This window comes from Antrostomus carolinensis, unplaced genomic scaffold (assembly GCF_000700745.2).
Source record: "Antrostomus carolinensis isolate BGI_N321 unplaced genomic scaffold, ASM70074v2 scaffold21020, whole genome shotgun sequence".
In the NCBI taxonomy this organism is placed as follows: domain Eukaryota; kingdom Metazoa; phylum Chordata; class Aves; order Caprimulgiformes; family Caprimulgidae; genus Antrostomus; species Antrostomus carolinensis.
The window spans coordinates 5,796-21,816 of NW_010286991.1; the positions used below are offsets into that span (position 1 = coordinate 5,796).

General features: G+C 44.2%; 1 protein-coding gene across 1 annotated transcript in view; it reads left to right on the plus strand.

Moving 5' to 3' along the window:
* The window catches only part of DRGX (dorsal root ganglia homeobox), a gene marked incomplete at its 5' end in the record, with an annotated part of 13,787 nt that extends 5,750 nt beyond the window's left edge, over window positions 1-8,037 (plus strand). The window contains one exon of the mRNA XM_010178040.1: window positions 7,772-8,037. Coding sequence (XP_010176342.1) covers window positions 7,772-8,037 — 266 coding nt within the window. The remainder of the gene's footprint in view (window positions 1-7,771) is intronic.
* Between the last annotated feature and the right edge of the window lie 7,984 nt (window positions 8,038-16,021).

Sequence of the window (16,021 nt, forward strand, 5' to 3'; positions counted from 1 at the left end):
GGGGCTGTGCACAGCAGACCTTGAGCTTCAATCTTGTTAATTGGCAGTGATGAACAGGACGATCTCTAGAGGTTCTGAGTGGACCAAAGTATCACAGGCCTGATTCACATTGTTTTCCTTTGATATGGAAACACTAGCTGAATGATGGTTCACCTAATCCAACACATTTGAGAGCACAACCAAGCTCACAGCAGTCTGGAGAAAGAGGTAATGGTTGTGAGAAGGAAGGAAAGAACAGGATCTGACAGAGTGTTCACAAAACCTTTATAAGACCTTCTTCATCTTGCTCCATTCAGTTTGTTTGACTCCCCCTTCTTCTTTCCCCCTTTGAGCCAGGAACTGATTTGTACACTTTAGGTCCGTCAAAGAAGAACTAACCCTATTTTTAGGCGGGCATTAGTCTGTGTCATTGTCTCTTAATGAAGTGACATAAGCGTCTCCCTTGAGAATCTAGTGGCATTTTACAACAGAAATGCCAACAGGACTCTGCCACAGCGATTCTGAAGGCATAAGACTTCATGTCACATGAAATCCCATAAAACTCAGCACAGGGCATAAAATTATGAGCTGTTTCATTTTTGGATTCCTTGGATAAGGAGAAATTCAGAAAGTAAGGTTTTCCAAGATTTTGCAAGTTTTATTGAAGAGTTAAATGATCAAGGGCTCTTCCTGGTATCTCTCTTGTGCCGACCATGCTTTGAAACTACCAGGAATTCTTTGTGGTTTTGAAAGCAAAATAGTTGCTCCAGAATCAAAGCACCATTTCACCACCAAGGGATGCATGACCCCACTTTTTTCTATGCAAATGTCAAATTAAATGCAGCTCCTCTATGTGCGTCCTGTAAATAGATGTGTATTCCCACCACTGGGAGAATAATCCTGGCCAGTAAAGAGAGTCGTATTCTTCAGTAAACCCGTAAAAGCTGCTTGCAGACAAATGGGCACTCTCCGCACATCAGATACTACTGGGAAGTCTAGGTTGTTTTCTTCTTCTTTTGAGGAGACAAGACACGCCTTGTAGGGCTTGTGAGCCAACACTTTGTTGGTGTCAGTGAGTTAATATTTGACTGATGCTTTAGAAGGAGACAAAATCAATACAATGAATAACAAGTGATGATGGTGATGTAACTAATTAACAATTATTTTATGTTCTCAGGGACCATTTTCATCCTGCCACCTGAGAGTTCTCTGTCTTCTGTAAAGAAACTAATACCTCTCTCTCTCTCTCTCTCTCTCTCTCTCTCTCCTTCTCTGACTTCAATTGCCTGGCTCCAGATCCAGATTTCCAAGACTACATAAAATGTCTAGGGCACATAGTTCCTGGTTCTAATTTGTAGTATAAGGATATAATAGTTGATGATGAAGTTGGTCTAGCAGAGACAAGAAATCTTAGGACAGCCTAGCATGGGGCAAGGACTGAGACTGCAACTTTGCTTTCAGAAAGACTGCAGTGCTCTGTAGGCTTGCCTTATGCTTTGTGTAGCTCTGCAACTCTTCAACAGTCAGCACTCATCTGAACCCCACATGTGCCATTTCTAGGTAAATGTGGGATATTGCTGAAGCATGAGACTAGGCCTGCTCTGATGAATGAGAAGAAAGCAATTCTCCCTAAGCAGTATGCCCCATGAACCCTGCTGTCTCTGAAATTGAGATTTTTTTTTTTCCTCAAAGGGATGGTACTACCACCAGAGGATGTTCTGAGGCAAGTAGTGCCGCTACACAATAGCAATCAGAGCTGTAATTCAGAGCATAGACTGTTCCAGAGAAGAATATATTGCCACTAAACAGTTTTTCTCTGTTTCTATCCAACATTCTCCATTTAGTAATACAACAGACCTTTTCCTTCTCTTAGGTGAGTCCCCTTCCTCCCTGAAGTTTAGCACATTGGAGGCTGTACTTAGTAGCAAGCGTCTGTTACCTATTACTTCACTGCATACTATTCTTTCAGAAAATGCAATTTCTCATTTGAAAAATTAACATAAGATCATAATTTCTGTGGAATACAGGGTTTGCTACTTCAAGTTTTAAGTTCTTCACTACTGGCCATAGTCAGGAAGAAGGTTGGCTCGCACAGATGAAATTCATGGTGTTTGTTACACTCTGAATTTCTCCTAGTTTGACAACTCTGCTACTTCATTGTGGTGACTTCGACATTTCCATGATCTTCCAAGATGAATCACTTACTGTAAACCATGCATCTGCAGTCCATTTAGTAGATTTAATTGCAGACCTCAAATATGAAGGGAAAATACTTGTTTTATTTATGGGCTGTATAACAATAGAGTCATCAGGAGAAGCTAGTGTTCTGTGCAGAGAGAGACCTCAAAGTACCTTCTTAATGGATGACAGCATGAATGCAATTCATTAATGTAGAAGATGTTATTAATGGGTGTAAACGAGAACCTCCGGTTTTTAGCGGAAGTGTTCTACCCTTCTGGTGGCTGAGGCCGAGAGTGTGTCTGTTACATTCCACTGAAATTTCCCCAGACCCTGTGATGAGTGCAGTGTATGAGGAGAGAAATAATTACACTTGCCAGGGAATTACTTTCATAATTCACCCACAGCTCTGCTCTGTGCAAGTTATAGCTCAGCTGGTTTTCACGGCACCTCCACAGCACTGATAGAGAGGCAGGATTGCATTATGCACATCAAAGTGGATATTCCAGGGCACCATTGATTAGGCTCTTTTATGGTTTGTTGCTGCTGTGGTTGCTGTTGTTCATATTAGGGAGGCTTAATTGCAGTATCCAGGAAAAAAACCACGACAACTAGAACTGCCCATCCATTACATTTCAATTTCTATTATGGAAAGATGAAGAGAATTTGCCCATTGGGCAATTCCCATTGCCAAGACTGAGAAAGAAGCATTCAAGGACCTAACTTACCGTTGAACTGGTGTTTACTGAATTGAAGCACCACTGCTTACCATAAGACTGGGGAACGGGAATCAAAACTCTTGGGGTCCTTTATTTTCTCTGTCATTCTTGATTACGGACTTACTGACTTTTCTCATGTAATATAGCAAATATATCAAATGGGTTCTGTTTGGCATTTTCCTTAGTTTAACTGTTACTGTGATTTTAGAGCATTTAAAACTTTTCTTTAGTTTGCTGCAGATGCACAGACCTTGAGCAAATTACTTTGATTCCCGTACCACAAGTCCCCGACTGTAGCACTGCCCTACCTTGCAGGTAGATTTTTTTGGTCTTTATCACAAATATTAGGGAATATGCAGATACTAGGAGCTCTAAGCACTATGAGAAGAAAACGGGTGCTGGCTTCTTCCTTCAGGACAAATCTTCATTAGGTTAGTGGACCTTAGCTGGACAGGGGTTTCTATTGACCCCTCTTGGAGTGACACATGTCAGCAGGATTTAGGATCAGCAGGATTTTTTGATGTGGAAGGGAAGAGCAGTAAGTAGTTGCTGAGCTGACAGTATTCAAAAGACTGGTTCTGTGCTTCCAGCTCTTGTGGACTTTGCTACCATCTTTCCTGTCCAAACAGGCAAGATACTGGCTTCTGAATTATTTTTTTGGAACAGTACTAATGACACAAATAAAGGAGGATGAAATCTTCCAGTTCCAATGTCAAGTTATTTACACAAAAAGTCTCCTGCTAGAGCAACTGAGCCGGATCATCAGCTCTTTGTTGCTTGCATTGGGCATATAGGGTTCTCAAGTCAAGAAGATATAAAACTATAACATTTGGACTCTGCTGTGAGCTCTGTAGTGCTCTTCCAACCTCTGGGCAGCACAGAGTGCCTTCCACACTTAATTAGCTTAGGCACAGAAGGAGGAACCATCTATCAAAATTTTAGTAGCCTTGAGCCTACCCTAAATTATACTGGGTGCATCTGGTGCCTCTCCATTTGAGGCTTTAAGTTCACACCTTTCTTGTTCTTCTGAACCTCCTGATTCAGAGCTCAAGAAAGTTTGGACAAAGCCAGTCTTGTTTTTCCTGCTTATGCTTCAGGCTTGGTGTCGGCGTCATATATGAAGAGCAAGGGGGAGCTCCCTTTGAATCAGCTCTCACTGGTAAACGACATTATGAACTCGTGGTTGTAGTTGACCTTCCAACTCTTGTGAAAGTGATTTCAGAGTTTATGAGGATTTAGAGCTCAATCAAGCTGATGTGACTATTATCAGAAGTAAACAATACTTAAATCAAACATAATACTTCTTCTGAAAACTAAACACCATGCATTGACAGGTGAGGAATTTCAATGGGAATTTTTCCTCCTTTCCCTCCATATAAGGTTGCTGTTCAACTGTCCACACCAAATGCTGATATGAACAAATACTGAAAGAGGAAAGGAACTGGGGTTTTGCCTTTTGGAAAGGCTATCTATTAAATTCTTTAAACGGTTGAGTTGAAATACAAAATATATGTTTTAAATACTTATGTATCTATATGGACCCCACTCCCACCCCACTCCTCTCAGCTGAAACGGAACCTTGGAACTGCACAAAAGGGTCCACAACCAAAATTGTAGCTCAAATATTGTTACAATTGAAATGTGATGTTGGCAGAGACAAGACAGAACTAATTTAATTTTTCCTGTCAGTCTGTGTAATAGATCAATTAAACTACCAAGTGGATCAAATATTTCAGACTGTATTTATTACATTAAGTATTTATGTTCAGGCTGAGCATTTAAAGTATGATCTCATATAGGAATACAACGAGGTTCAGATCAATTCAGCAGAATTTGCTGTAACTTAATGGAAATCTAATTGTGTATTTTAATTTTGTGTAAAGGAGGCAGTAAGTTCCTGAAAGAAAGAAAATGGTACCCTGTCCATATTGTAGCAACTTGATCCAAATCCCATTAAAGCAGTGTCAGACTGTCATAGATGTTAGTGGAAGCTGGATCAAGATCTAGGGCTAATGGCTTAACCCTCACTAATTTGATGGGAGCTAGGTGCCTAAACTCCTCTGAGGATCCAAAATAAGTAGGAACGATTCCTTCCCTCCACACTGTGGACTCAGGGTTACTGCAGTAAGATGTAAAAAAACATTGATGTCTGCTATATGTGGATGCCTCTTTCTTGGTGCAAGTCAGATCCCTGTCCATTGTGGGCTGACTGACAGGCAGTTGGAGACCTTGGGCTCCTGATTCTCCCATCATTCGTCTTGGCTTTCGTGCCAGCAAAGTCCGATAGGTTTCACTGGACTTACTACCCACAGACACAGGCAATTGTAAAGCAGATTCAACCTTCTTTTTACATTAAAAAGAAATAGGGATAAATCCTACTTTCATGTATTTTAGCTGGTCCCTGGAGCAAATGACGCTTGTTACTTTGCATTTTTTTCAGGTGTGAGCTGTTGTTTGCAAGTGTTTTAACTTCAGTGAAAATGAAAGGAATAGTTTATGGGTGAATTATTGCTAGAGATAGTGTAGTTTCCACCACAGGTAACTCTGCACCCTCAGGTTGCAGAGCCACTGGGTAATACCAGGTCTAATTATTAAGCAAAGAGCTTAGATTAGTACTGTAGACTGATAAATATTTTATCCCTCTCTAATAATGGAATGAAAATTATTCTTGGAGAGGCAGCTGATTCCTGCTTTTTTGTAAAAGGGAAGACTTTTCCACTTCTCCTCACCTCCCACTAAGCAGACAATGTCTGTGCTGGACCCTGTGTTGGGTATCACAGATGGGCCAGCCTTCCCCTCAGCCTGGAAGCTGAACAGCCGCATTTGAAAGTCTCACTTCGTTTGTTTTAGAAAGCAGCGGTGCAAAGACAGCTGATGCACAGGCAGGCCCCCATGCTCCCACATTTCAGAGCTGAACCCTAAGGTAATGAAAAAACAGTGTGGTTTCTGCAGCTAAAGACCTTCTGCAAACAGTAAGGACTCTGAAGTGCCGATCATCCTCTCCTCCCTCTTGTTAAAACAGTGGCCATCCAACACACCTGAAATGGCTGCAATTCAGCAGGGCAAAAATGACTTTATCTGCTCAAAGCAGATGCAGAATTCAAGATTGAGCTTCCTAGTGCTAAAAGCAAAAAATTGAAGATTTTAGTCAAGTGCTGAAACTTGTTTGTGTGATTCATTTGAATGCCTGGATCCATGGAAATGTTGGTCTGCTGATCATATGCTATGTCAGAGAAGTATTACAAGAGAAAATAAGACTTTCCAGTTACTTTAATAACTTGTCCCTTGTCAGTTGTGTTTTTTAAAATGCAAAAAGTATTTTTTCCTAAACGTTACCTGCAAGCTGCTAATCTCTGACAATTGCTGTGAAGTCTTGCCAACATCCTAAAAACAAACAACTGTCTGCCTTCATCCCTAGCAGATGGGTGCTGACCCGTTGCTTCTGAAAGCAGAAGTGTAAAAGAAAGACTACCTGCTCCCTGCAGGTTATTAGTTCCATCACTTAGTCATGAGCCATTTAACTCAAATATTAACTGCAGGAATTAAAGCAAGTCCTTGGCTTGGAAAGATCAGAGGAAGACATTGCATCGTGTCAGAATGTGTGTGGCCAGGCTCTTTCTTGTTGGGAGGCAGCATATCGGCAAAGGACAGGCTTTTACCAGGGGTGTAGGAGAGGATGTAGAGCTTATGTGGCCTCTGAGACCTCTGTAAAAATGGTGCAACTCAGTGTTTCTCACCAGAGAGCAAATTAAAGTAGTAGCTCAGCCATCCTCCCCTACCTGCCCTCCCCACTCCTCTGACACATTCTCCTTCATTCAATAGATGCATATAAACTAGGTACCAGGGTGGCTTTTTGGGTGGACTGCGTGTCCTGCCCAGTGATCAACCTATACTTTACAGACGTGCTCGTTTGAGAACTGGCCCAAGTCCCAGATTACCGAAAACAAGCCAGAGGAAGAGCCTGCAGTGGTCCAGCTCAGGAAGCCAGCTGGTGGATTGAAGACTGCCTCTGGCAGTGGGTTGCAGGTTAGCCTTTTGGCACAAAGGGAGAGGAATACCCATTTCACTCTTTCTCCAGTCTTTTATTGCCTGCTTGGGACAGCCCATGTGTCTCAGATGACAGGATAGAGATGGTCTGGCCCATCTCTGAATGGACTCTTAAGCCATGCCAGCAGTAGCAGCTTTAGGTGGCCTTGGCTCACTTCTGGAGGCTGTTCTCTTTGAGGTGTCATCCTGAAGCAGCACAGGCATTGGATGGGTGGAGGTAGAACAGAATCCTGCAGGTAGGCATGATGCCAATAGTTAGCAGGAGCTTGGCCGAGGAAAAGCCTATGTCTTTTTACAGTGAGATGGGAGAAGGTCATTAGGTCCTGCATAATAACCAGGATATTTTCACCTTTCTCTCTGCAGTGATCTTTCAGGTGTAGATAAGTGAAGGGATCTCCACACCCACCCAACAAATGCAGCTGCCCAAATTGATCAGGCTTCAGTGCGCAGGTGGAGGGCAGGGGACACTTCCAGCATGGGGCTGATGGTAGCCACAGAGCAGCAGCTTGGTATGTGAGCAGGGGAGGAGCTCAGCCTCACTTACGGGGAAATCTCATGTGTGATCTCAGCTTCACTGCTTGCTTCTGAGTCTGTTTGTCCTCACTCACTCTGGGTGGCTCACACTGTAAGATTCTTCACGGTGGGCCTCAGCAGAATAGGATCTGCCTTTTGTGCCCTGATCCAGAGATCATCTATGTACCCACTACAGGTCAACAGGGGAGGGGATTATTGCCATTCAAGACCCAAACCCCATCTCTGCTTTCTCCAGATTGACTGTGGAGAGGACAGTGAGACAGTTCCCATGACCTTCCCCATCAGTGATGGTGCCTTGTCTCCTTCCTCCCCAGGGAGCCCGCTGTGCTCGTGCTGCGTTCCAGACCCCATGGGCCTCTCCTTCCTGCCCACCTATGGCTGCCAAAGCAACCGCACTGCCAGCGTGGCTGCGCTGCGCATGAAGGCCCGGGAGCACTCGGAGGCTGTGCTCCAGTCTGCCAACCTCCTGCCCGCCGCCAGCAGCAGCCCCACTCCTCCCGCCAAACCTGGCCCCGAGGGCGGCCAGGACAAACAGCCCTCTCCGGCCAAGGAGCACATGGAAGGAGAGAAGAGCGTATGAGCCCGGACTGGCTCCGGCCCCTCAGCTTAGGGCAGGGACCTGCTGCCAAGGCTCTGCCACGGGGTGAACTGCAGCATGGCCGTGCCCCGGCAGGACATCATGGGGCAACCAGGACCCGGCAAATCTGAGTGGCCTCTTCGGCTGCCTTTCGTGCACCCTTGCTTTTCTTGTGCTGCTGTAGGTTCATTCCCCTGATTTATTGGCACTCTCTGTGTTTGGAAACATTTGTGAAACTGTTTTTAGCCCTCCCTCCACATCCCAGGGACACCAAAACGCCCAGGATCCTGGCTTGCTCCCTCACATCCTGGATTCCCATCCCGCATGAGATGGAGGGCTGGCAGGAGGGCAGTGCTTCCAGAGGCAAGGTCTGGGGCAGGAGAGACGTTCAGGCATCGTTTACCCCAACGCACACAGCGGAGGTGAAGGAATACCCAGGTGTATACCAGTCTGGCCTGCTGTTTCCTGATGGCGTTTGACTTCAACCAAATCTATCCCAGGTAAGCCAGGCGTAAGAGAAGCAGGAAACAGAACAAAACTCTTCATATTTTTTTTCCTTCTCCCTTCTTTTCCCTGGAAGTGAAACTTCCCATGGAGTAGATTACTGGGAAATTGCTGAGATCAGTTTCTATGTGAATAAAATCCTTGCACTAGTCTCTACGCGAACGTTAGTCTGTTAGTCTTGCCATTCCCTGGGTTAGACATAAGAGACACATGACTCCAGAGCAGCATTCGTAGCTTCAAACAGTAATACTGGTATTTAATGGAGAGTGCAGTTGTGTCTAAATCTGCACAAAGCTGGGGGTATTTTAGCATCATTCTCTTGGAAAGAAAGACTGGAAAGCAAAATAGTCCTACGTTACAACACCGCAAATATGTCCTTGCATGTTTTGTTTTTAATAAAGAGGAAATAAAGCTTGGAAGGATATTCCTTTATGCCATCCAAAATCAGATTATTCCATTCACTGAAGGCTTGTTGTAGTGAATCTAGATATGGAAATGTCTTAATTATTACAGAGTGGGCACAGTGCAAAGGAGAAATTATTGCCTCAGGAGATATAGTCTTATCTCTGACCCAAACCTCCCCAAAACAAAGCAGACTAAGAGCTGGTGCTCTAGAGCAGGCATTTTAATCTGGGATGCCCCACATTCTTATCATGGGAAATGCAGAGGTAGATTTAGTGACATGGACTTGCTTTTCTTAGACCTTTTGTAGACTCCTTAGGCTTGTCTACACATGTCTCTGGAGAACAGAATGAAACCACTACTCTGAGACTTCACCAAGTAATATGGAGGCTAGTGGAAGGATTCCTGTCAGCTCTGAGTGGAAAGATTCCTGTCAGCTTAGATCCTGCGCGTTGTGCTGAGGACCTCCTGCAATGCATTGAGCATGTACTTTTATGCTGGATTGTATTTGGCTTCTCACAGGATCTGAGCTTGGGGATGTTCTTGTAAAGGCAGCCTCAAGTAAAAATTTCTCTCTCCCTCCCAAGTGATCTCAGCTCATGAATTTCACAGAACCTGGGACTTCTCTGGGGCTCACAGGACCTTCCCATACTTCCTGGTATACACCTTCCTTTCCTTGACGCAGGGCTTGGTGTCAGCACCCATTCAAAGGGTGGAAGCCCTGGTCTTCAAGGGGTGTCTTGGCAGCACCAAGCACCTTCATTGCTCCAGGAGTGAAGGGTGCTGGGCATTCCCCTAGGGTGGGGTTTGTGTCTTCTGGACACAAGCCATTGGGGAAGGCAGTGCTGAGTCTATCCTTTGACCAAGTACAAAGAAAAGTCCAACAGGGCCCACATTCACCAAATTGAGTCACTTTGTTTTACTTTTGCCACACTGTGTGCTTCTTTTGTCGATTCTGAACTGTCCTAACTGTGGGAGGAACATGCAGTAGTCTGTGATCCATCTTTGTGTTCCAGCTTCAGGAGCTGCTCTGCCGAACTGTAGGTGGAGGTGGCTTCTCTGGTTGCAAATTATGGCTTGGTTTAAACAACAGCAACAATACTTTTCTTACACCAAAATAAAATAGATCACTGTATGCTTTGTTGTGGGGAGTGGTTGGAGAAGAGAGAATCACTGTTTTTTTGGTAATCTTCCCAATCATATTTTTTTTGTCGACCCCTTCAAAAAAAAAGACTAAAAAAAATTGCACTCCAGAGAGGCAGGCCCAACTTCATTTCAGCATAATTACCTTGCATTCAGTTGAACTTCAGCCCTTCTGTACACTAACTCTTCAATCTAATTGTTTGATTAAACTCGTATTTCCTCCAGAAAGGTACATAAATAAGTGAATTGTTGAGCAAATTAAGAATACTTAACAGCATTGCATCTGAAAAGTAGTTATGCTGATTAAATTTTCTGTCCTTGAGGATTTTCAGGAAATTACTTTTGATCGTCAATAACACAATTAAGTAAACTACACGCACATTAGCATGAATAATTGATAAGAAATTATGTATTACCACGAAGCACTGATTTAATAATTCATGATGCGACACTCTAGTGACTGTGCAAAACTGGATAACATCGACAAGTCTGCCTGATGTTGCTGGAAATGCTGCAATTACAAACAAGTCCATAGTTTTGTTGTACAATAAAGAAAAGTATCTGATGCATGCTGTAGTTTCTGTTTGTTTAATACTTGAATAAATTCAGAAAGAAGACTCTGAAAAGTTCCTGTACTGTTTTCATTCAGATCAATTTTTCTGTCCAAGCATCTGCTCTCACATTGATGACCATCCAGTTCTGTTTAGACCACAGTGATGTTGCAGAGTTGGGGAGGCTCTCAGATTCCCAGCTGGAACATGCTGGGTGTCTCACAACTTGCAGGATGAAGGAAGTTTTGTAGAGCTCCCTATTAGGAGCAAAGTGGCACTAGTCTCCCAGGAGCTTAAGCACAAAGTTTTTTGGTGTCTGATGTGTCTGCGATTATAATTATTCAATATGATTTTGTGAGTGGTTGCTCTAAGTCAGCCATAAATGAAACGATTTGTATGTTTTGAGCCTGCACAACGCCATGTTAAACCGCAGGCCAACGCACCAACAATTCTTGCAGCTTCCCTAGGGGAGACAGATATATATTTGCATTCTCCTTAGCATGTTTGGGAAACCAGAGCACAGTGAGCCACATTTTCCTCAAGTTTTGTTCTGAGACTTGTCTGCTCAGGGCGTTGCTGTCCAAGGGAACATGCTCGAGGTCACTGAGCAGTAGCACAAGGGCAAGATCAAAACTCGAGGTCTGTGTCTCAGTCGTGCCTGCTTCTAGCCACCAGACCCTGCTCCCTTGCAGATAGATTGCCCACTGTGGCTGAGCCACCTTCCTTCTTTCTGCGCTCTCATATATCAAGGCTATGCCACTTAAACCCCTCCTGTAATGGCCATCTCAGTAGCTCTGATTAAGTCTAGCATTTAAAAGTTTATAACTCGGCTATAAAAAGTCACTCAGGCTGAACCCCAGTGTGAGAGGCCCAAACCCAAGGGGATGATTTACATGTGAGCTATTCCAAAATCAGCCTGCATGATTTTTTTTTCAGTTCTGTCAAGGAAAAAATGGAAGCCCAAGATTTGAGGGACAGATGTAAGACAAAGATGTTTTGTTTAATGGCTTACTGCATTGTCACTGATCCCATGCAGTAATTTTCTGTGAATTTCCTAGCATGAGCCAGGCATAGCATGAATGGCCTCTGTGCAAATGTCACTTTCACAACTTTGGTAAAGCATCTCCAGTCCTGGGCTCTTTCCTCAAGAAATCACAGACAGCCACAAGGCTCAGATTTCCCCGCATCCCCCACCTTCCCTGCATGGGCCATCTCCCTACATCCTCACTCAGTGCTCTGCAGAAAGCCTGTGGTCCTGCCTCCAGCTCTGGTGCTAGCTCTCAGCTTGTGCCATCCTCATGCCACAGTGTCCCCCCAGCCCCACGCAGAGCCCTGCCCCAGTACTGAGCCCAGCACCAGGGAGATTGCGGCAGAGCCAGTGCTCAGGGGTTGTGTGGGGGTTATTGCAGCACGTTGGTCTGGGTTTTTCTAATGGGTGTTGTTACAAAATGCCAGGCTGTGGGACCTTCTTTATAAGCTTGCATGCCATCTTCTCAGTCCTCTATGTTTTTTATCTCTTGTATATATTGAGGCCTCCTTATGCCTACATACATTGTAGCAGGAAACATGAAGCAGAGAATGCACCTTCGCTTGGTTATGCTGTAGGCTAGTCCTTCTTGTACTGCATGCTGGATAGTAATGAAATTGTTAGGCTAATTGGCTCTTTATTAAGAGTATTATTTACAATGATGCTGAAGGCCATGTGCATGCAGAAAAAGATCTTGGTATACCATTAAACTCTTCCCTCTTGCAGTTGGTGCCCTTGGCAAGTTTGAGCTGACCTTCTCTGCACCTCCCAGACTACTCGCCCTTCCATGTCAGGGCCAGGGAGAAAAGTGTGCTGGTAGGGCTGTGTCTGGGAAGTTTGCACTTCTGCTGCACACTTAAGCTTTCTGCTTCCCTGCAGCAGAAAGAAGCCAGCACAGTGCGGGAGGAAGTCGTTTGCTGCCAGGCGGACCACGAGGGAGCAGGGGATGGAGATGAAATGTTTGTGGTGTGCTGTTGTGGCACATTCTCCCTTTAAGAGAGCTGTTACTCAATAAAGATCCTGTTGTGCCTGGCTGTTTGTGCGGTGGAAGCAGCGTGTGAAGCAGGGGAAGTGAGAGGCCCTGAATTAATACTCAGGCTCTGAGTACATAATTCAGATCTCTCCACTGAAGAGTTTGACACTCCTGCCATAAATAAGGAGCAGTAGAGTACAATAAACTATGTTTTATTCTTTCCAGTTAAAAACTTCCTTTACACTGTAGTAAAATATTGACTTCAGGTGACCATATTACCGCAAAATATGATCTTTTGCTGATACCAACCAAAGAAGCCTTTACATAGATCTGGCCTGTGAGAATGAGAATTTCATTGGCATATAGCAAATCCAGCCTATTCAGAGTGATGTGTCAACAATATTTTAATAATCCAACCACAACATCCTTACTGCCTGCCCTAAGCTCTCTGCCACAAGACAAATAGGTAATAGTTTGCTGTCTCAGAAGTCTGAGCATTATTTTTTAGAGCTGTGATAAGGCTCCTGTGGTAAACTCATAATAGTTAAAACTCACCAGAATTTAAAGTACTGGCCTGCATAACTCTTCCAGTATTTAACCTTGATAGCTTCTTCTGTAGTTAATGCTTTTGCAACACTGCTGTAAGATCTATGATGTGAAAGAGAGAAGGAAAAAAAAACATGACTACCTGTGTCATTTTAATCAAGAAAAGGTCTCACATGAAGAGCAACAAAAGGCAGCTCTTTTCTGTAGGCTGAAGTACTTCCAGATCTAATGCTCACCCCCAACTCTCTTCTGATGGGCCTGGAAGTTACCTTGCATCTATATTGTCTCATAAAAGGTGACATCAGCATTGAAGCTATTTCTGGTCTTGGACAGTTAACAGTTTAGCTAAATCATTCTACAGTCTCCCAGAGCACCCAAGACTGTGATAGTTCGATTTGTATAGAGGAAATACCCACTCCTCTGGGCTGGCCTAGTGACAAGATGGTTGTTACTGCCCTGCGTTCTAAGCCCCAGCACAAGCCGGAGTACTGTGACATTAAAGCTGTATACAGGTGGACACCTCGAAGTATGTCATCTTTCACAACTTACCCATCTTCTGCCTCATAGGTGGCATGGACAAATATGGCTCATTAGCTGCCAAAGTCTATTCTGCCATCCAAGTTCCTGTACACTCTGAGCAGCACCCTTCAGCCTAAGTTGGGAGACCTCTGCTAGGATGGTTAGAAAGTGCACCCTGAGAGCAGCCATCAGAAGGCAGCTCAGTCATAACCAGTGTGAGATACTGATCCTTGGGACTGATCAAGGCCAGGAGAAAACTTTTAATTTCTAATTAAATTGTGCTTGCTTTGCCAGCTGAACTGGTTTACCTTTTGGTTCTCCTGCTTCAGAATTTTTGTTTATTAAACTCCACTATTTAGTATTGGCCCTAGAGACTAACACTTGCTATAGTGGCAAATTTATTAGGACTCCCCCAGGTATTGAATAGGCTGAGATTTTTTATTAGATGCACACAGCTTCTTTACACCCACACTGTACATGAGCTGGTGTGTTAAATAAGATCCAAGGCCCATTAAATGAAGAAGCCCATCTCTGCAGAGAAGACTCCCCAGGAACCTAAACTCTGCCTGTTATATCACAGCTGGCTCACCCTTGCTCTGTTGTGCTGGCTGAAGCCATCAGGTTTTGGCAGATGCTTAAGAACCAAGATGCTGATGTGATCACCAGTCCTTGGCACAGCAAGGGATAGGAGCATCCCTGGGAGTTGTTCGTTTTTGTTAGAAATATTTCTGTGGCAGTGCACAAGAAATTGGCTGCTGGCACAGAAACAGAAGGAAGATGTACAGGAGAAAAGAGCTGATCCTATTTCTCCTCTGAACCATTTCTTGTGTTTAGAGCTAAACCTACCTGGGACTGAGCCAGAGGCTCTCCAGGGAGGATTTCACAATCATAGTCCAACGGGGGTCAGAAAGGGAATTTCCAAAATCCCACTCAGAAAGCCAAATACCTGAATACTTCTCTTGTGGGCCTGAACCTTGGAGTAACCTGGATCGATGTTGCAGCTTGTTGTTCAAATAACACAGATAACAAGCAGAAAGACATTTGTGTGTGTGTTAGCAAACCCCAGCTTCACCTCTTTTTGATGGCATTTCCCTCCATAGGGCTTAGGACCTGCATTTGGTTGAGTCAGCTTCATGCACCCCACAATGCCATTTCTCTGTCAGCAAAGCCCAGGACTTGTTGCACAACATTTTATCCCTACTTCCACTCTGAGGCTGTGGGACAGAGCTCACAACCTAGGTCCAAGCTGGAAGGAAAGGAAGAAGTACAATTTGTTAGTGCTTTCTTACAAGTGATCCCTTTGCACCATGCCCAGCTATCCTGAGTCCTATATAACTCTTTTTTCAGTGCAGACATACCAAAGGGAGATATTTCTTGATAAGAGGTCCCCTTCTTTAGTAGCTGAACCAGCCTCCATAGCTTGAGAGGCTTGCTGTCCCCTTGCTGTCCCTGCTCCCAGGCCATCCGGGACCTCTCAGTGCCTGTGTCACCCTGCTGCTCAGTGCCACACTGCTTTGACTGCATGACACCATTGCCAGAGATGAGGAGCAGTGCAGCTGAAGATACAGGTGATACTCTTTGCCCCACACAAAGGGATCACTAGATCTAGGCTGAAATTTTCTTTTGAGCTAGCATTGGTTCGATTCAATTTGTTTTGTTAAAATGTCATAGGTCTGCTGCTCTGTACAAAGGTCAAGTGTCTAGAGAGCTGCTGAGGCTGGGAAGCCTCTTGTTTACATGAAACTCTGGAAACCTTCCAATTTCTACCCAGTTCAGATCAAGTCAAACTTTGTAAACAATAATCCAGTGAGTTAAGAGCTATGTCTTTGCACCAGCTCAATGAAGCAGATAAATATTAAAATTACTTCAGTGACACTGGTGCTTTTCTGTGATGCAATAAACTATCTGCCAGACACTGTGAAAACAGGAAAGAAGTGAATAAATGAGAGTCCTTGTTATTAATTAGGTTTTAGAATTACATTAATGAGCCAGGAAAGGAAGAGCCAACAACTGGAGAGATCTTGTTCCTATTGCTACTACGTGGACAAGTGATTAGCTTTGATTTCATAGTCTCTGTCTCTGGGACTTACATGTGCCCAACCAAAACAGCTCCTGCATGTCAGGGTGGATATATCTGGGCCACAGTTTAACAAGGGCCATAGGAAAAGCAAGCTTTTGCACCTGCTGCAGAAGGGAGTTGCCTTGGCCAGGTGTTTCTTTTGTAAATGATGATGCCTGTTAAGCACATTGCTCTCCCTTCACCCTCTCTCCCTGCCTGGGACGCTTTTTCTTCCTGAGCTCAGCTCCTCACATTTCTGTCAG